Below are 20981 nucleotides of genomic sequence, written 5' to 3' on the forward strand. Positions count from 1 at the left end.
GGGAAAAGAAACACAAGAGTTCGCATGGTGCGGGAGGGAGGAGCCGCCCCGGGCGCCGCGGCTCCGGCGGGGAAAAGGCCCGGGTTGGATGCGGTGGGGCCGGGGGGGCCGGGCCGGGAGCAGCAAAGCGTTAACGGGGCCCGGCCGGAGCGGCGTTCGGGCACGGGAGGTGAAAAGTTTTCAGCCGAAGTGTTCCCCGATATAGAACATCCCGGTTACTCCAGTGTGTTGTGCAGACTTTGTGTACGTGTGGGTGGGCGAGCACCGCGTGTGGAGATGTGGTGGCTCCTCGGGTCCGTGTGTACAGATGCACATCTCACAGTGCTTCCATTTTACTTCCCTTTGTCGTCTTGGAGCCTGAAAATCCTGTTTTAAAATGCTCGTATTTCTCCAAACTGCAGAAAACAAAGTATTCCCTGTGAATTGTGGTGTGAAGAATCAATAAGGAACAGCTGTGCCTTGTTTAGCTGTAGCAGAGTTTGATGGCTGCGTGGTTTATTTTCTAACCTACTTGAAATAAGTTTTAATTGGTAATGGGCTGTCTTATGTCTAAGTGTTAGATGATAAGATAGCTCTGAAACACGACTGTATCCAGGCTAAATGATGCAGCCATGTTGTTTAGTTCTCTGACTTGGGTGTCTGCCTAAGTTAATTAGAAAAAAAAATTGTTTGATACAGTCTGTGTGCAAGCACTCAGAATTAACTTCTTAGAAAATCCCTAACTTTCTCGATGCTCAGATTTAATTTGCAGATTCGTTCAGATAAGGGAAGACTTTCTTTGCCTATTTTCCATCTTAGTGCAATAGCAGATGGTGTGTTTTGTGAAGGGGGCCTGAATTCTGCAAGCTAGATAAATGCATTAGAGTACCATATGAAAACAATGGAAAATGTGAACAAATGACAACAAAAATAATTTTGTCATCCCCGTTTCTATTATTTTGAGATAAAGCTGGTTGTCTAAACTATGTTCCTTTGTCGATGATAGATGAGAGTGAGAGAACAAGTTTCTGAGAAAACTGGAAATGCTAGTGTGGTATCAACTCACTGTTATGATCTTTGTATTTGGTAGCATTCCTTAACAAGCAGTTCAGATGTTACTCTGAATTTCTGTGCTTGATAAGTCAAAACTATTCTTATGTCAAATTTAAAAATCTGGTATTTGGACCATGGACTAGTTTGTTTGCTGTAGCTCTAAGTAAGAAATCCTGCATGTGAAACTGAAGTAATTTTACTGTTTTGTAGAATTCTGGAGATGATCTCGCCTGCTGTGCACTGATGTGACCTTCAGGGAAAAGAGTTAGAGTAGGACTCTGCCTTCATGTATTCTGTTAAAAGTATTGCCAGAGCTCATCTGTTAATTCTGCCCACATATTTTGCAAATGAAAAATTAAAATTCGTATGAGAGGTCCCATGCTGGAAATCTAATTTTTTCTTTACTTCTCTTCCAAATATATTAGATGAACAAATAAAAAAGTTCTTAGATCTCCCTACAGCATCTATTTCATAATCCCATATCACTTCCTTCAATGGTGGTGTCCGTTGTGCTGCAAAGTAAGCATGAGGGTATTTTTTTTTCAAAAGTATGCTAATAATAAAACATGTAGGTCACAGGGAAAGTTGCTTAATTTGAAATAAATAATACTAAAATTACTAAGTTTTCCATGATCATGGGGAACACCTAAAAACACATTCTGATCCTTCATGCTTTGTCTCTAGCAGTTTGAGACTGGCATTCTGATGAAAGAAGTGTCTGGTACTAAGTTCTTGTGCAAATTACACGGAAATCTATGTTAATAGTGTCTTTTATACTGAGACTGCTCTAGTGTTGTGAGGATTTTATTCTTTTATATATGTACACATATAAGTTTATCCAGTTACATGTTTATATTTAACTGTGTTTGTAATCAAAGGCAAGGAAAAATGAGCTATTCTTTCATTTCTTTGAAACATTTTTGATATCTGAACTACTAAGAAAGTGCTAGTGCCAGGCAGGAGATTACCGTGTTTTTGATATTAAAAAAACTGTAAGATAAATTAAATCAGCTGAGATCTTTAATTATTATAGAGAACAATTTCAGTGAGTTTCAGGATAGCAAGACTGACATTTGTACTTTTGTGCTAAGTGGCAGGACTTGAGATCTCTGTTCTGCATTAGTGCTTGTTTGCTTGACCTGAGAGCTGTAGTTCCTGCTGCAGAGGAGAATGCATGAAAGATGGTGTGAAGATGCTTGAAATCCCTTGTGCAATCTTTGCAGCACACTTGGATTGAAATTAAAGGGGCAGCCCATTTCCGGTAGTTTTTGAGTGGATATAAAAATCTCCTCAGGTAATTGCTAAATTAAAGATTCTCAAAAGCTCTTCAGCTGCTTTCAAGGTACTGAAAGGTCCTGGGTACTGATGAACTTCATCTTTTTATGACCAAGAAATTCAAGCCTCCAGTGCCTAAAGGTAAAGCTATAGATCACTCTGAAGTGAACCAAATCTCTTTGGTGTAAAATTTTGGGTAGCTGCAGTAGGATCCGATTGCATCATGGCACCTTTTATCAGTTGCATTTGAAATGTCTAAGTCAGCACGTGCACTACAGTATGTTCAGCTCCTCCTGAGCCTGCTGAAAGAGACTGGCCTGCAACTGTCAGTGACAGTGTTTGATGTGACACCTGGTTTGGTCTTTTTGGTGAAGAGACCTTTGGAGTGTCATATGTGACACTTGAGTCATTGAATTGGCTTGAATGCTTTTGTAATGATGCCCCCATTCCCTTCACCACCACCAGTTTTGCAATACTATTCAGTATCATTTTGGGGAATTTGTCTAGAATTTATTAAGCAATTAAACTGCGTTGAGTTTTTCACATTGCTGAGGATGTTATACTTTTTAAATGCCAAATTTCTCAAAATGGAAGCAAATACAAGTTGCTATGCTATTTTCTGAAGTTTTAGTTAAGGGGTTCATCCTCTCTTTTAAAAATGAGTTTTTACAAGGTAAAAGCTGTACTTGGAGTATATAGTACTAAGCTGGGAATTTGGGATCCTGTAAGGTTCTGTGTCATGCAAAACTGTTTCTTATTGGTATGTGAAATCAGGACTAACTTAAAATTAGAGGCTGCAAACTGTTCAGTATTCAGAAGATGAATTACAGGTGAGTTATCGATGCTACTGTTCAGCATCCTGTCTAAAATGTTCCTGTTATTTCTGATTAAGTATTCTAAGAGCTGAAGAGGGGCTAATGTTTTGTTACCCAGTGAAACAGAGTAATATGTGAGTTTCACTCTAAATTCCACCTTTTGTTCTTGGGTTATGAAGTAGAGAAGGAGAAGTTAATAATTCCATGTAAGTAATCTTCCCTGGTTGATTTTGTTTATTTGCTTTCCCACAATAAGAGTGCTTTAAAAGAACTGAGCAAACTACTCTCCTTGGACTTCAGGTTCATAGTATTTATTTTATTTTCTTGGAAACCATGAAACAAGCTGAAAGGGGTTCCTCATATTTCCTGTGACTTGGTTAAGTAATACTATTTAGTAATCTTGTTACAAATGAATCTTACAATATCTCTTACTTTTTTTCTGGAGAATATAAAAGACATCCCAGTTCTGTGTTGAATTTAGTGACAGTTCAAAACATCTTTGTGAGCCGCAGCCTCATTCTGCGTAAGGACACTATGTCTGGATTTGGTTATTTCACTGATTTGCAAACTTCTACTCCTGTTCTCCTCTGAGATTTTTTCCTTTAGAGCTGGTAGGTTATTGGTTTGTTACCAGTTATCATGACTGAAATACACATTTTGCTACAGTGGCTGTCAGAGTAATACCTGATCTTTTCTTGTGAGGGTTTTTGTGTCAGACCTTTCTCTGTGAGCATCCACGAGCTGCTTGGGCTGCTCAGCACTTGTCTCCTGCCCACATACCAAGAGCTCTGAAGTGATGATGGGTGCTGGATTTTCCCTCAGCTCGGCAGAGTTCTCTTGTAGTGAAAAGTGGCTCTGTGTATGTGTTATTTCATTTATGGATGTCGTAGAAGTCTTAAAACCCCTGATTTTACTGAAACACCACCACAGTACTAGTCTTTATAGCTTTGCCTTCATCATTAATATATAAAGTATCCTTTTTCCTTTCCTAAATGTGTATTCATGACTGTCAGGGATTGTTGGTAGAGAGCAGAAAACAGCCAAAGCTGTTGACTTTGAGTTTGCAGCATGGTTGCACACTTTTTGTTCTTTCCCCCAAGGTCGTGATTAAGGTAAATAATCTTAAGAAGGTCAAGTTATGATAGAAAAGAAAGAGTAGTCTTATAATCAGATTGAGCAGAAAATTAAGGGCTGGATGCTGGTGGTAGGTGTGAACTTGAGGTGTGAGTCGGCTGAGGATTGCTCTTGGTGAAATTTGGTTTTGTGTTCAAAAGAGCTGCTCCAGAACTGCTGCAAAGTTTGCTTTCCTTAGCCAAGTAAGAGGAGCTTGTGAGACATCTTTGTAATCTTTTTACCAGGCTACCTTGCACACCTGTATGCTTCACTTGAAGTTTTATTATTCTTTAAAATATCTTGATTCTGTGTAGATTTGGTTGTCTATATAAATGGGTAGGAAAGAAAGTCTTTGCACAAGATGGTAACTGAGGTTGATTTGTATAATTTGAGCTACCCATATAAATACAGCTGTCTGTGCTGGTCTGTTAACATTTGCTGTACAAAAGAGTGCTCATGTGGGTTAAGAATAGGATCAGCTGGTGCAACTTTAACAAAGGAATGAACAGATAAGTTACTTGAATCCTTTTTTTTTTCTCTCTTAGACATAAATGACGCTTTCTAACAAAATATTTGTTATTTATTAGATAACTGAGTATTAAATACATTGTGATAAACCACCGCTTGTGGGAAATTGCGCTGCTATCATTTTATTTTACAAGCTAGTGGATGCTGGTATCTGCATGTAAAAGATTGACACACAGGGACACAATGCAAATCAGTCATATAGGCTGTGGTTATATAATCTGCTGATAGGGGGGAGGAGGGAAAACCAAACAGCTGCATCTGACCAAAAACAGAGGGTCTTGTGACTTCAAGATAGCTTAGAGAAATACTGAGGAAGAACCAAGGGAGAATGTGTACTAAAGTGGTATCAATGGAGTCAAGAAATGCCTGGCAATTAAGAGCAAGAGATTAAGATGGTCATCCTAGCAAGCTGACATGTTTATGTTGTGATTTTTCACAGTATTCTGGATAAATGAAGTCTTGCCTATTGGAATGAAGCTTGACCAGGATGAGGCTATTCAGGGAAAATACCAAAATCTTTTGTGTGGTGTTCCAAAGCAGTTGTAGCTAATCTAATTTAATAACTTTTCTGTTTTGGCAGTATGGTTCTTTGATCACTACATAGTGCATTGAGAGTCACTAGGTGGTGAGTCATTATGTATTGTAGAAAAGGTCCCCAGTTTGACAAAATGTCACTTACTTTGTTCGTGAATACATAGTTGCACATCACTCTCTGTCCCCTTTCCTTCCAACTGAATTGTGGGCAGAGTGTAAATGAAAACAAATCCTGAGGTTGGGATGTGGGAGATGGTCAGGGAACAAAAGCATTTGGTCTAGTGCTTTTGTCTTATATTTTCCTAAAAATTAGAAATAAACTCGCTCTTTCTCAAAGTAAAAAGCAGCCCCCCGCCTAAAACAAAACGGTCCCATTCCTTTGGTCTGTGTTGTCCAACTGGAAGCAGTTTGTCAGATGGCACCTGAGGTGTAGCCAGCTCAGTAATGTTGCTGTGAATGAGAGAGAATAAATTCGAGTAGATGGGGCCTGGGTCAATAGTAAGCAGCAGTTTGGCTGTTCACAGCAATAACGTAAATATGGGAGTTGTTGCCTCAAGCTGCCCTGGTGGGCCGGGGAAGTACGTGGAGCAGACTTGGCAGTGAGCCCAGCCAGTAAAACAACATCCAAGTCCTTGCATTTGTCCAGGCATGCCATGTGGGTTCGAATGACAGTGGAATTTAAGACGAGTGAAATGATCAGTAAGGCTAAGTAAAACTGCAAGGCAGGAGCAAGTTTATTAAGAAGCCAGCATTCTCTTCTGCCTTTAGTACACCCATCTGTGAGTGTTCTCGTGAAATACTGGCAAAAGAGAACATTAAAAAAATCATAGAACTATTCAAAGTCATTCAGGCAAGATGAATTTGAATCGGAAGCACTGCAGGTCTGGTGAAAGGAGAGAAGAATGAACTTTCTGGGGATCTGACTACAAACCCATGATCTTTCAGTAGTAAAGTCATGAATACAGAGTTCTGTGCGTGGTTCAGTTTGGTGTGGTGTGGTGATTTTGGTGGGCTTTTTTAAAAGCAGAAACAAAAGCTTCATTTGAGGTTGTGTGAAAAGTGTTTTTAGGTAAAAACATGAGCAAGTATTTACAGCTAATTTATTAATACCAGAAATGTAGTATCATATTATTTTTATTAATATTTAGATTAATAAGAATTGCAGGCTTAAAAATGGCTTCTCAGGCTGCACTCTGAAGATTAGTCATCAATTCTAAAAATGAGAAATATTTTTAATATAGAAAAAGTTTTTTAATGGAGTTGAATATTTCTGGTGTTTTTTGCATTTTTTTAGCAGGTTGGTGGAGGGGGTTAATGACAGTCTTCATGTTTTAGTGGCTGATAACATTGCTTTTTTCAGAACAAATGCTGTGAAAAGTGTTTTTTTAATCCCATATTTTAATTTTTTTAATGGTTTTAGAAAAAATGGAAGGAGGACTTACACATAGTTTCGGAGAAGCAGCACTTGCTCTGTGCTAGAGAGGGAATGAAATTGTGACTGATTAGGGTCGGGCCTGGGCACAAACTGTCACTTTTTAACTAAGGTTGTTTTACAGGGTAGCCCTCTGTATCTTCATAGCCAAAATGAAAGTGTGACAGAGTGACAAACTGCTAATCCAGTCATGTTGCATTTATTAACTGTTAGTGACAATGATTCATTGCTTTGATGGCTGCATAATGGCCTGTAATAATATCTGCAGTGATATATAGCTACTCATGTGCACCTTTAGATGCTTTCTAGAAGGCGTTCCCAAAGTCAAGGACACGAAGGAGGAGATTCAGTAACTGATTACAAAAGGCTTTAACAGTGTCATTTGGGATAACTGTACTCAAAACAACAAGGCCATGAGGAAATATGTGGTTTAATCCAAAGAATTGCTAAGAAAATCTGTCAACATTTTGTATTTTGCATATCTTCTTTAAATTACGTAAGTCTCTGTATTTCGTCAGAGTAATTTGTTGAGTTTAGTCCTTTAAGAGTAAATGCTGCTGTCCTTCAGATTGTCAAGCTTTTTGTGTTGGGGGCTGGAGGTTAGGCTGATGTACAGTATGTGGTGACACCTCCACTCCTGGAATAAACACCGGCCATTTAGGATCTGGGAAGAGATGCAAAGTTACACGTGGCACAGTCATGAGGCATGCTAATATCACCATCTCTGTATTTTGAGGTGTCATTCTGAACCTTGCTGAAAAAATGGTATTTGTGCTCAGCTTCAGCCTCCTCTTTTTCATTTGGCTGATTTGTGTTTCTGCCTTTTACTGTATCCATCTAGCAAAGTGAATTCAAGGTGTTTCTGATGCTGCATTCATGTGAGCAGATGGGAAAACAAGGCAGTTTTAGATTGTCATTCTGGCTCATTGCAGTTCTTTGATATACACAGCCTCTGAGTTTAATGCACTTGAAGTCCACATTTAAGCTGCATTATAAAATATTGGTGAAAAAGCTGTAATAATTGATGGTTTGAAATCCTGAGTTAACTATATGGTAGGACTGCCTGCTGTGGAATGGTTTGCCCTCTGTCACACAGGCCCAGCTGCAGAAGTACAGTGTAATTTGGCTGAGGTGTGAAGAGTCCCCAAACGAGTTTGTTCAGTTATTATCGATACCAGTTCTCAGTCTCTGTGTTGTGCTCTGCTTGATGATCAGAAAGGAGATGCCCCCATTTCAGTCTCCCCTCCACTGTGTAACTGCTCCCCACTCAGACACCTTGCCTTGGCTTACTGCTCTCCTTTTCTACCAGCTTTTACAAAGACCCTCCTCTGTGTCACCGTACTCTCCTGTAAACTAAAATAGACATTTTCTTGCACACTCCTGTCTGTTTCCTTTGATATGGCCCTACTTACACCTTCTGATCTTGGAATCTTGGCTTCTGCTCAGTGCTTGCTTTGGGACTGGAGCAGTGGGCTGGCAGTGTCTCTGTATAGAGCAGCAGGTTGCTGTGAGCAAGGTCGTGTTAGAAGTCAATTGGTGGTAAAGGCATCTGGTAGGAGTTAGGTGAATTAGGTGAGGATTTCAATGTTTGAATAACTGGAGAGCCTTTTCATGGAGTTTGTTGGTTTTGCCCCCACAAAGGAAGAGTTGTGCATGGTAAATTGGCCACAATAGCAAGAATCTCAAACCTGGCCTCTTGGCAATTACAGCACATGAGTAATTCCCTTGTTCCCTTCACTCAGTATTTGCCTAATCTCCTCACTTAGCCTTATGCTCAGTCTCCTTCCAGTCCACCAGGCACAGCACACCAGTTTGGGAGTGATCAGGCTTCTCTCAGGTCCCATGTCTACACATCTGAAATGCTCTGGGGTTGCAGGGCTGCAGTCCTTTTGCAGATTCTAAAACCTGATCATATAGAATAAGACAGTTCATCTTCAGAATAGCGGTGTCAAAAGGCTGCTCATACTGTGTGATGGTACCCGCTGTGCCCGTGTACTGTGCTGTTTCCAAAAGGCTGTACACTAATATCTCTGAGCTACTGAGTCATGTTAAGATGACTTTAGATCTGACAGTGAATGACAAATGAGCCTTCATCAAACTGGAGGGCAGCAGCTTCTGTTTTGTCTACAAGGTTGTTATGCAGTGAAATACTGTGTCTTCTTGAATCATATAGCCACAGATTAAGAAAAGGAACCAAAGAGGAGCCCATAGAACTTGGAGGCTTTTAAAGCAAGAAGCAGATTTTTTTTACCTGTTATTAATTAACGAAAAATCCTTAAATACTGAACCAAAGGCTTTATAAGGTTATCATTTAAAGACATGCTTCATATCAACCAGAAATAGCAGGAGAGCTGGAGAAGGCACAGATATAAGCACTGCTTAGTGCTTCCGGTTGTTATTTTCTGTTTTGTAACTGAACTTAGAATGACTAATTTTGGTTGAATCTTACAGTTACAAGTTGAATTTTTCACCTGTCTTGTACATAACTTTTTATCAAAGGTATCTCAAAGGTGTTCTTTCCCTATTTGAAATTTAATTTCATTACTTCAGTGTGAAGCTGGATGTACACTAACACAACAGTTGTAGTTTAAACGTGTACCAGGCTGTGGCCTAAGGGTTTATTTAATTGCATATTACATTTTTATTTGATAGTGAACACCTGCAGTTTCTGTCCTGGTTGCTTGTTTCTTCCCATGTCCTAAAGCTTACCATTCTGTCAGTTGTGTATATACAGGTGTTAGTGCCCTGTAAATATGATTGCCAAAATCATCTGTGTTAAAAGAACCTCTCTTCTCGTTTCCCCTCCCCCTTTGTGTGGGAAGGTGTGTGGGAAGGTGGTTGCTGCTCAAAAAACCTTAGTGTAGTTACACCCCAAGAGCCAGTATGTTCTTATTTTAGTCAGTGTCAGTTGTAAACATTTGATATGCTGGATTATTCTCTTGTTTAAACTGCCTAAACTAGTGCAGCTTCTTTATTCTTCTATGTTTCTATGAAGGATAATTAATTCTTATCCAGACTAGAATTTGGAAAAGAGTCGTTGATGAGCTCTCACTGTTGAGAAGATTATTTTTCGTCTACGTTTCTAGTATTCTTGCTTAACAAAAGAATATGAGTGAAACTGTGACTGGCATGACAGAACAGCCTCTGGCATACATGATTGACAAAAGTAAAATTTATTTTTATCCTTTTTTGCATAATCTGATGTGACCATGAAACAGAGCACAGAACCATCGAAGAGAGTGAACTGCTTCATAAAATGAGAGTTGTAAATCATCCCCTTCTGAAAAACTTAAACTTGCAGTATGGCTTTCACATATTGCCAGCTTTTGTCTAGAAGGATGTGTTTGCCTGTACTCCACCCTACTACCTTAATTTTTTCACAGTTAATTATTTTTCAGTACCGTATTTGGCTTGCTACTCAGTTGTACTCCTTATAGACTAATATATTGCTATGTTTTTAATTTGGGGTTGTGGGGTTTTTTAAGTTGGTGTTTGAGCTTGTATAAAGTGTTTCTGGAGAACCAATAGCTTGTAATGGAAAACTAGAGTTAAATATCCAGTTATAGAGCTTTAGTGCAATAGTGTACCAAGAGGAACTCTCATCAATCATGTTTTCAAGAGCACAAAAGAAAAACTATGGATTATTGGCTATTTTATGTTCCATGTGAAGATTAAGGCTCCTCTTTCATCCCAAGAAATATATAAATTGCTGCAAACCTGCAAAATAATTAAATTTAGAAAAGCAGCTACATGTGCTTTTTGTCCCTTTTTACAAATATTTTTTAACCATTGCATTCAGAAAGAGATAATGGTAACTGTCATGACAGAAGTGGAAAACAGAAGAGCTGCTCATTCTTTCTAAAGTCTATAAGTGAGACAGACTTGCCTGAGAACACACATGATGTCTATGTCAACGTTCAGATCTTTCCTCATGCTATTTAAAGGACTTGATTACTGATCCTGTTTTCACAGTAGTAGTTTTATAAGACCTGGGTCATGTTGCACTTTCTTCGTACCTTACAGCAACTCCTATTGTTTGAAAATGTTTGTTTATGGTCTTATAAACTTAGAATAATAAAACAGTTTGGGTAATTCTGGCACAGGACTTGTGTTCAGACATTTGATAGTAATTGACCTTCCTTCTCTGGAGAAATCTGGCTGAGTGCACAGCTGCACATGTGCCTGTGCCAGTACATCATTGGGGAGTGAACAACTGGTGGGCAGGCATTGCTAGTCCTAAATGTGCACTCTGATACAGCAAGGAGCAAGCAAACTGTGCTTGAGAAGCAGTTGTTCTGGATATTATTTAATTATATTCCCCAGTTAGACAGCTTATGTTGAAGTGTAGTTAGCAGCTTAGTAAGGGATGAGCCAGCATTGTTTTAATACTGAACAGGAGCTTCTGTACACGAGGCTGCTTCCAGACAGTAGCAAATGTACATTCAAAATGAGCAACCTTCTGGTTCTCGTTGACAGAGGATGACACAGATGCCTGATGTAAGATTGCAGTGAAAGTCTGCAGCTTTATTTAGCTTATTCACTGTGAATATAGAGCATCTGCTCATTTTTGTGAACCTGATCTTAGCAGGATGGGGAAGAAGGCTTCAGTAAATTTCTAAAGACTCACAGCTTCTCTCTGCATGGCAGTGTTAAAAGTCTTAGTAAGTAAAAACAAAGCTGAGTTTCTTTCTATGCCATTTGTCCAGAAGATCTCCTTTGATTGTAAAAGAAAATTTGTTTGACGTGGTTTGTTCTTAGGAAACAGTGACTTGTTTTGTTTCTTTGTCTGCTTTAAAATGCTTACTGGAACAAATAAACTATTAATACTACTTCTAAAACTGAAGTGGAACTTATTGGCCCATAATCCTTCAGTATTTTTTAACCTTTTATTTAGTCCACTTTTCTTTACTCTGTATTACTGTTATCTTTATTAGCAATTTATTCTGTTGTCCTTACTAAAGCAAAAGCATTTAGCACACCTGCCTTTTCAGTGGCGTGAAGGACTTTTGATGTGAATGGCACTGCTTCTCTTGGTCTGTGGATTTTGCTGTGTCTGTCTTGTCTAGCATCTTGCCCCCATGTGCTAGTGGCAGTTTTTGTGCTCTACCTTTGTAGTCTGCCCTAGTTTCTGTGTCTTGAGTGCTTTCTTATATTTTATGGTCAGTGAAGGCCTCATGACTTGGCCAACTTCTTTATTGTCTTTCTTCCCCCAATAGGATTGTTTGGATGTAATAGCTCTCCTATTAAGTAACCAGATTTCCATAACTCCACTTTTTTCCCTTGGGCTTCTCCATAACTCTTTTCTTCCTTACACTTGCCTATTGTGAGACTTCTCTTTGTTTACCCTCTGCTCCTTGCAGCCCTGTGTTGGATTTATTTTGTGCTATTCTCATTGCTTTCTCTTTTAAGGGTTATCACCTAAGTTTTTTTCATTCTTTCTTTTTCCCCCAAGTTGTATTTGTGTTTGTATGTTTACTAGTTCCTTGATATAGGTTAGAGGGCTCTTCCAGACTGGATTCTCTGCCGTCTTTATTAGGGCGAAAATAATTACTGGTACATAATCGAGCAAAATTAATGATACTATTTGTAAAGGTCTTAGGTTTTTGTGAGCAACTAACAGGTTATTTTGAACACATGAACTATAAGGGGGAGGATTCGTGTGTGCAGACTGAATAAATCTACATGTTTATCAGTTGTGTCTGAAAATGATTTGGGTGATCTAGACTTCAAACCGTGTTGTGTTCACAGTGTTAAGTGTGCTTTTGGGATTGGATATTCATTAGGGTTTTAACTTCCTGTTTTGTGTGTGTGCAGCTGGGGAGGGGCAACGGGACAGCACAGTGCCAAACTCAGGAGAGGCTGTTTGTCAGGAGAGGGACCACAGAAGCCTGAGTTAAAAACGTTCTGTCTCCTCTGCTCCATCTCTTCTTCCAAGCCGTGTTGGTAATTCTGTGCTAGTCTGACCTCTCCACCTCAGCCTTGTGAAAATTAAATTCTGAATGTGCATCTACTTTTCGTAAATCATTATGACACTGACAGTAGAGAAATTGTCTTAAATATTTTAAGATTTTTTGATTATTGGTGCAGGAGGAATAAGGCTCTTTGCAATGGTGAGAGATTTAGTGCAAACAATGGGCTGCTACTGTTCCTAAAACCATTAATGACGGTAAATGGTTACACACAGGGCTTGAAGACTTCCAACTGCTGTTTTTCTAAAACATTCTTATTATTATTTTATAGGTTCTGTAGTTGTAACTGGTTTATTTCTAGGTTTTGATAAGTTGGATAGTAGCCTTTATTAGGATTGCCTTTTTCTTCCCTTGGTCTGTGCTTTTCTTAATATTGAGTTAGGGAACATATCTATGGTCTTGCCATTAATGCGCCAGTAGATGTGGAAAACCTATAACCAACTACTGTCTGCATTTCATGTTTTGTGATGGAAAACAGCAAAAATAAAGACCCTCAACTAATGTTTTAAAAAATGTTTGTTACCCTAGTGAAAGGACAGGGAAATGCAGTTTTGCTCAACGTAGTGAGTTAAGTTTGTGTTAATTGTGTGTGATTGGTGCAATAGTCTTTCCTGAGAACTCTGATCCTTTCAGCATGTGCATACTTAAAAATCAACATATGCTGATTTTCTGTGCTCTTTAAACATATAATAGTACTTAATGATACATAATATGGATAATTGTCATACATAACCATAATATATATAAAATCATGCAGTGTTTATAATATTACTAGGTATTCCTTAAATGCAACGTATGCCTCCTTTAATAGATTCCTTATAGAGTTGTTCCCTGCTCATGAACCTTCAGCCTTTTCTTTTTTGTTTGTTTTATGAAGTCTGAGGAATGTAGTCCATTCCTTGATAACAATGTGCTTTCTCTCCATTTGAAAATGCTTCCCTGTCTCTGAGGAGCTGATGTTTTGTTTCTGTTTTAGTTAATTTTGAGCTGATTGCTATTAGTGAAACTGGTAATAGACTGACTTCATTAACAAACTATTTTTTTCATCATAGGAAGATCTAAAATACATAGCTTCCTGTCTGGATAATCTAACTGATTGTGAGAGAGACTACATTTATTTTAAAACAAATATTAATAGTCTGCTGGTACTCAGGATAAAAATAATTATTAAAAAAGAGCTAATACCCAGAGATGCAATTGATGTCATCTAGCCTGGATTTATGGAAAATTAAAGAGTGAAGACCTTATTTATAAGTGTAAAGAAACAAGAGTGGAATCACAGTGACTACAGAATATGAAAAAAAGTTGTGTTTTCTACGTTTGTTTCAGACAAATGTCTCATATTGGCAGTTAATTCAATATTGAGAAGTGGGGCAAGAAAATCTGCTTCAGTTCTGTGAGACAAAGTTGCTGATTTTGTTAACGGGACTTGTATTCCCTCTCAATTGCTTGTTTTTCTTTGGAATATTTCCTGTGTTTTGGATAAGTTAGTGAGATCTGAGACTATTTTGTTTTGCCTTATTTTGCTGAACAATTTGTGCTCAAACTTCATGCGACTGCAGTGAAAAATGCCATTTAGCATAGGCATTTGAGAGTTTTCTAAGCTACAAAAAATATATCTTAGGAATACAATTCTTAATAGTATCTCTGATAATATTCCTTGTAATAGCCCTCTTTGGTTGAATGTTTTCAGTAGTTCATAATCTTCATTCACGTTTGAGTCACTGTAAGATGTTTTCTGTTATTAAAGTAGATCAGTATTTTATATGTGATGTTCTGGTGCTTGTACTGGGCTTGCAGAAAGTACCTTAGTCCCATTTATGTCAAAATGACAAACTTTTAATCAGTTTTGATTAAAAATGTTTAATTATGCGTGGAATACAATTATGAAAGATGAAGTTTGAATTGAGTGTTTAAACTTAGATCCTTTCAGGATTTCAACCCATTTTTCTGTTTGTATTATATTTTCGATGGTTGAAGATGTGTATAAACTGTGAAATCTGTTTGAAAACAGGTTTTTATGATAGGAAACCATACTTTAGTCATACTTAGTTGTAAAAGAGACTGGGGAAAATTTAAAATTAAGAATTAGCTTTATTTTGTGTAACTAGTGTAATGGGAAATGTCCAGGATATTGGTAACAGTCCATATCTGGGAAGCAAGGGATTTTGTTTATGGTGTTTATCCAAGTATTGTATTCTGACTCTTACTACTTTTTTATCTTTTTGTTTTCAGATCTTGAGTCAGATGACTGTGCATCCATATACATCTTTAATGTAGACCAGCCATCATCCTCTGTCAATCAGCCAATTTGTATTCCTCGCCATGGACTGCAGTCTCACTCCTCTCCTACCAGATTTCAGAGTCACAAGAACTATGAAGGGACTTGTGAGGTACCAGAATCCAAGTACAGTCCACTAGGTGGACCCAAACCCTTCGAGTGCCCCAGCATTCAAATCACATCCATTTCACCCAACTGTCACCAGGGGATTGAGGCCAACGAAGATGAATTACACACAAATGGCACAGAAAATGAGTACATGGAAAGGCCTTCCCGGGACCATCTCTACCTTCCTCTTGAGCCATCATATAGGGAATCATCCCTTAGTCCGAGCCCTGCCAGCAGCATTTCGTCCAGGAGTTGGTTTTCAGATGCTTCCTCCTGTGAATCCATTTCCCACGTTTATGATGATGTAGACTCAGAGCTAAATGAAGCAGCTGCTCGATTTACCCTTGGCTCTCCTTTGGCATCACCTGGTGGTTCTCCGAGAGGTCCCAGCGATGAGTCGTGGCAGCAGCCCTATGGATTTGGGCACGCCTTGTCACCCAGACAGTCTCCTTGTCACTCTCCCAGAACTAGTATTACTGATGAGAATTGGCTGAGCCCTAGACCCACATCAAGGCCCTCGTCAAGACCTACATCCCCCTGCGGGAAACGCCGACACTCCAGTGCTGAGATTTGCTATGCTGGTTCTCTCTCTCCTCACCATTCTCCAACTCCATCGCCGGGCCATTCTCCCAGAGGAAGCATAACAGAAGACACCTGGCTAAACACTTCCATTCATAATGTACAAGGTCTTAACTCTGGCCTTTCACCATTTCAGTGTTGTACAGAGACCGATATTCCTCTAAAAACCAGAAAGACCTCAGAGGATCAGACTGCCACATTATCTGGAAAAATAGATATCTGCCCTGAAGAGCAAGGTAACTTGTCATCATCCCTTGAAACTGCAGTAGATGATTGCTCTGGATCTCAGCATACCTTGAAAAAAGACTTGCCCGGAGACCAATTTCTTTCTGTTCCTTCGCACTTTACTTGGAACAAACCGAAGCCTGGTCACACTCCTATATTCCGGTGAGTGATTAGAAAGTAACTCCTGCCTGTTTCTTATAGACATAGAAATGTCCTTGTATTTCAGTGATGCATTAAAGCTTCTTAAAGAAAACTTGTTGAAGGCAGATGGATGTTATAATTAGGAAAAAAGAAGTTGAGATACCAAAGACCCTTCGTCTTTTAAAAACACAGTAGATGCATTGTAAATAGGATTAGTTTTATTTTAAGTAAAGTTCATGTATATGCACAGAGCCCAGCTGAATTAAATGTCTATGGATTTTGTACATGCTTTGCAGTTCCATCTAATCTGAACAGTTGACATTTTAATATAGCTAAGGAAACTTACATGCTTTTATAAAACTGGGAGACCACAAGAGATGGGGAGTTTATTTGCCTTTGTGTCCATTTGCTTCTTTGGGTTCATATAACTCTAGAAATAGAATAAAGAGGAGAATTTGTATGCCATGCTAAAAACCATCCAGAAAGAATGGATGTCTGGGCTGTAGTTCCAAGGTATTTCCACCATCCATGATAGAATTAAACAGGTCTTTTGCTTTTTGCAGTCTTGTCATGTGCTAGCAGGATGATTTGTGGAGACTCAGAAGAGGGAACTGGTTCAACTGAGGGAAAAAGTCCCCCTCCTTCCCAGCCTGTTAGATGGATCCACTTTTTAGATGGATCAGTTCTGTGGTTTTTCAAGTTATAGAGCTTGTATAAATTCTTCAGAAGTTGTCACCTAGCTTGGCTTGTTAATAGCTAAATATATTCAAACAACACTTATTTAGCCATTTGGTTATTTTTTGCCTAATTTTATAACCACGAATTTTAATTTCTCTCCACAGAATTTTACTGATTTTAGTAAATAAAAATGATATTTTTTCTTCTCCTTTAGTGTTCTTCCACATAGCTGTTTGTGGATGTAAAATTTAACAGTAAAGACACAAAGCTGCTGGCTGGAAAAATCTGTTTTACCAGGTCTGAAACTACTGTGTTAACAAATCAGTTAAATGTCCTCAAGTCTGGGTTTTTTTTAGATTCCATTGCCATCTGTTAGTAATAGGTGTTCAATCTGTTACTAGAATCTTTTCATTCAAACTAAAACAATGATGACTGTTTTAACTTAATTGAGTATTTTGGAATTATATTGTATTTATGTAGGATACAAAGCAGTCCTAACTTGCCATTTTTGTTAGCTTGCAGGCCAGCATTGTTCATAAAAGGTGACCACTACTGTAGGATTAGAGGTCATGAACATACAGACATGGGATATGGATCTGTGGTTCTTCTGTGGGATGAACAAAGTGATTTAAAATACAGATGTCTCATACCTGCTTCCTCTGGTGCTGCAGAGAACTGACTACAACTGAATAAAAATAAATTTTAATGTTTTCATTAAAAAGTAATTTTTTTTAAAATGTCAGACTTTATTTACAGGCTGGCACTTAAGAATTTCTGTAAATATAAGCAGAAGACAATGAAGACTACACCTGCACACAAGGAAACTACATAAATCTATTAAGCTGTGTACATTTGGTGCCAAAAATGTGGGCTGACTATTGAATTAGTGGAAATGGCTGCACTGGCAGCTGTATCCTCGCTGAAATGTTGAATTACTTGGCAGTTGTGGCCTTTTCCACAGGGGCTGTGGCAGTGTGCATCTTCAGTATGTGGAAAACATTTCATTCTGTCATAAAACATTTTGTAATTTCGATTCTTGTAAATCAGGGTAGCTAAGTTGACCCTTACATTTTATGAATAAAAATGAAATGCAAGAGGGTCCACAGTTTCTAAATAGTTGATGATGGTGATCAAAAGTGAGCATATTAGTCATAAAGAATTACATAATCACTATTTGTGTATTTATTCCATATTGTATGTACAATTGTATTCATTGTAGTGTGAATTACAAGATATAGTAAAAATAGAACATTTTTTGACTTCTTGATTGCCTGTCAAGGACAAAATAATGCATGAAGTAAACAGGAGTATTGATTCCAAGCACATGAGGTGCACACCCAGCTGCAATAACTGACCCCTGGTAGAAGGAGGGTAATTTGCCTCACGTGGTGTAAAATGTGTAGGTAGCACCTTCTGCTCTGAATGCTCTCTAGAGTTTTGTAAATCTGTTATCTACTTTATCTGCCAAGCCCTGACCATGTTTTCCTTCATTCTTCTGTTTTCAGTAAGTGTGCAATGCTTAGCAAAATCTAAAAATGTATAAGATGCTTTTGAGCATGTTAGTCATATTTCACATGCCATCCGAACTGTTTTGGTAGATGACAACTTGTTATTTGGTCACAGAAACCCCTAATCTGCCAGTCAGTGACATATGAAAAATGTCTGTGCATTATGTGCCCTGAGTCCCATTTCTGCTCCCTTGTCAGAGGGAGGTGTGGGTGAGGGCCTGGGCAGGAGCCCTGCAGCAATTCCTTCCTGCAAGGGAAGAGCTGGGCAGCAGCTTCTCCACAGGGAATACTGGAGGTGTCTGTTGATGATGTCACTCCCCAGCTGTGATGGCAGATTCAGTTAGTCCTTTTACAGAATATTCAGCAATGAATATTGGTAATTTTATTTATTACATGGTTACTCTTGTTCCTGTTTCAGATACCTGTTTCCTTCACCCCCAGCTTCCCCACAGAGTGATGGATAAGACATGGTTTTGTCTTATGTTTTCCTTCTCCTCCACTTAAAAAAAACCCTTCTTTTTGGGACTTTAACACAGTGATAGTAGATCCAACCTCCCCACCTGCATTTTACCCCAACATTCCACAATTGTGCTGATTTTATGACTTTCTTGCACACTTGCTGTTAGAATTTGAGTTTGCAAGAGTTCCAGGAAGTGCAAAAAAATTCAGAAAGTCTGTTTTATTTTACAATACTTTTTTCACTTGAACAAGAGGAATAAAGAGTCTAGAGATGACCTAGGAATCTCTACTGAGCAGGTGATAAAATACAACACCTTTGGTGAGGACTTCACTCTACAAGTACAGTTGAGAAGAGATGAGCAGCATTGCTGGTGCTGACCTTGGTTATGGTATTATGGAGTTAAGGACCATCACAGACATGGCCAGCACTGCTGTAGGTAACATGGAGCTATTTTTTAGAAAAGTGGTCACTGATGATGCAATTGAAAATCATGGGAGTTCTGTTATTTTTTGCTTTTAGGCTTTAAACTTAAAATTTTAACATGAATGACTAGTGAAACAGTAGACTTCAGGTTTGGTAAAGTGGATCTTGAGAACCAAATTTGTGTCTCGAGCAAACAAGCTTGAGCTTGCTGGGTAGTAAATTTAATGAGTCATTCATTTCTTCTTTCTTTCTTTAGCCCCACAGTATTTTATGGCAACAAATAGTAGTTTTGTGCCTGGAAGATAATCAGACAATATTAATTTATGGTCAAAAATCTTGAAATAAAACCTAGTTTTCTTTACTTCCCTCATGGAATTCATAGAGACTTACACGTTGATTTAAAAACTACTACATAAATTGGTGTTTGTCTCCAGACTGTTGTGTCTTGAATTGAATCTATGATACTGAGAAGTGATGGGACATCAAATAGTTTCTTTGTTCCAGTGGTGATGAACAAACAGACTTTGACAGATGTATTTACAGCTCAGAAATCATTTTAATGGTGGATGTGTAATGGCAACTTGAGAGTATTTTACTGCTGAAAACTAGAATGGCTGACAATGTAATTATTTTGTTCAGAAAAAAATAGTTTAAAGTGGTAGGTAGTGGACTACTTAGGAAAGTTGTTTCTCTTGTCTGAATCCTTCTCTTGGAAGTCTAAAGAAGAGAGAGGAACAGAATTATGTCCTATTTTTACCATAAATATATTGGACCTTTGGTCATAAAGAACTCCACTCACATTGAAAGATTTCTATAGACAAAGTTAGTCTGCCAAGTATTTATCACCTTATTCTGTTAAATAGAAATAAGTCCAGCTATTCTACTAGTAAAACTTTAGAATGAAAATGTTTGCAAATTACTGACTTTGAAGATAGGGACCCATTTAAGTGAGACAAGCAAAGGAACTTTGAACCTCTGAGGTTTTTAATAAGCAAGGCTATCGCTGTAATATTTACACACCATAAATGAATCCAGGGAAATTCAGGTAGTGTTTAATACAGGACCTTTGTGCTGTACCTGTTATTCATCTCTCTGCTTTGCTCTGGGATGATGGAACAAAGATTTCCACGTGGCAATTCACTGTACCAGTGCTCTGACAGCGCTGTGATCTGTGGCTCTGCTAGGAGCAGAATGGTGGTATTTTGAATGTAAACGGTATTAATAAAGTCTGTTGATAGGCCACTGTGGCAGCTGGAATGGCCCCAAACTTCTGAACTTCAGAATTTCTCCATCAGGGAGAATATGGCTTTGTTCTAGGCAGTGAAGAGCAGCCACAGCAGTATTTTGGCTCTGCAAGGGTCCTTGAAAACCATAGTATTGGATCATAGTTATGATTTGAGATTCTCAAGGGGTTGCTGTGTTGCAACATTAGCTTGTCACAGAATACACCATGGGTCATCTCTGCAAAAACTTGGGATGATGAAAAAATGTGAAATTTCCATTGTATGGTCAGTGAGCTTTTTCTCTTTTGAAATGTTGGGAGGAGGTGTAAGTAGAAAGTTATTTTTGCTGCAACTAAAAATCAATAAGAGTATCTCTCTAGAAGATCTGGGAATCTCAACCAGTGAAGGAAACAGGAACTTTCACAACTCTCAGGAGATACTACGGGCTATCTTTGAAAGGTTGCTGGTAGAATTAGTGGCTACAGAGATAGGAACATTTTAATACAGAGTGGCTAAATTGATTATTTTTTTTTAGCAGTTGCACCTGTGTTCAAAAACAGTGCTACAAGTGGAGGGTAGTTGTTTCTAGCTGGATTGTGGTAACAAGTCCCTAGGCTTTGTTCTTCCTTCTGCCTCACAGACTCTGCTCGGGCCACA

General features: G+C 38.5%; 1 protein-coding gene across 1 annotated transcript in view; it reads left to right on the forward strand.

Moving 5' to 3' along the window:
- Window positions 1–20981, forward strand: part of NFATC3 (nuclear factor of activated T cells 3) — a gene marked incomplete at both ends in the record, with an annotated part of 51420 nt that overhangs the window by 325 nt on the left and 30114 nt on the right. Inside the window, 1 exon segment of the mRNA XM_083870038.1 lies at window positions 14934–16053. Coding sequence (XP_083726164.1) covers window positions 14934–16053 — 1120 coding nt within the window.

The sequence above is a fragment of the Zosterops lateralis genome (genome assembly GCF_965231275.1).
Source record: "Zosterops lateralis genome assembly, chromosome: 12".
NCBI lineage: Eukaryota > Metazoa > Chordata > Aves > Passeriformes > Zosteropidae > Zosterops > Zosterops lateralis.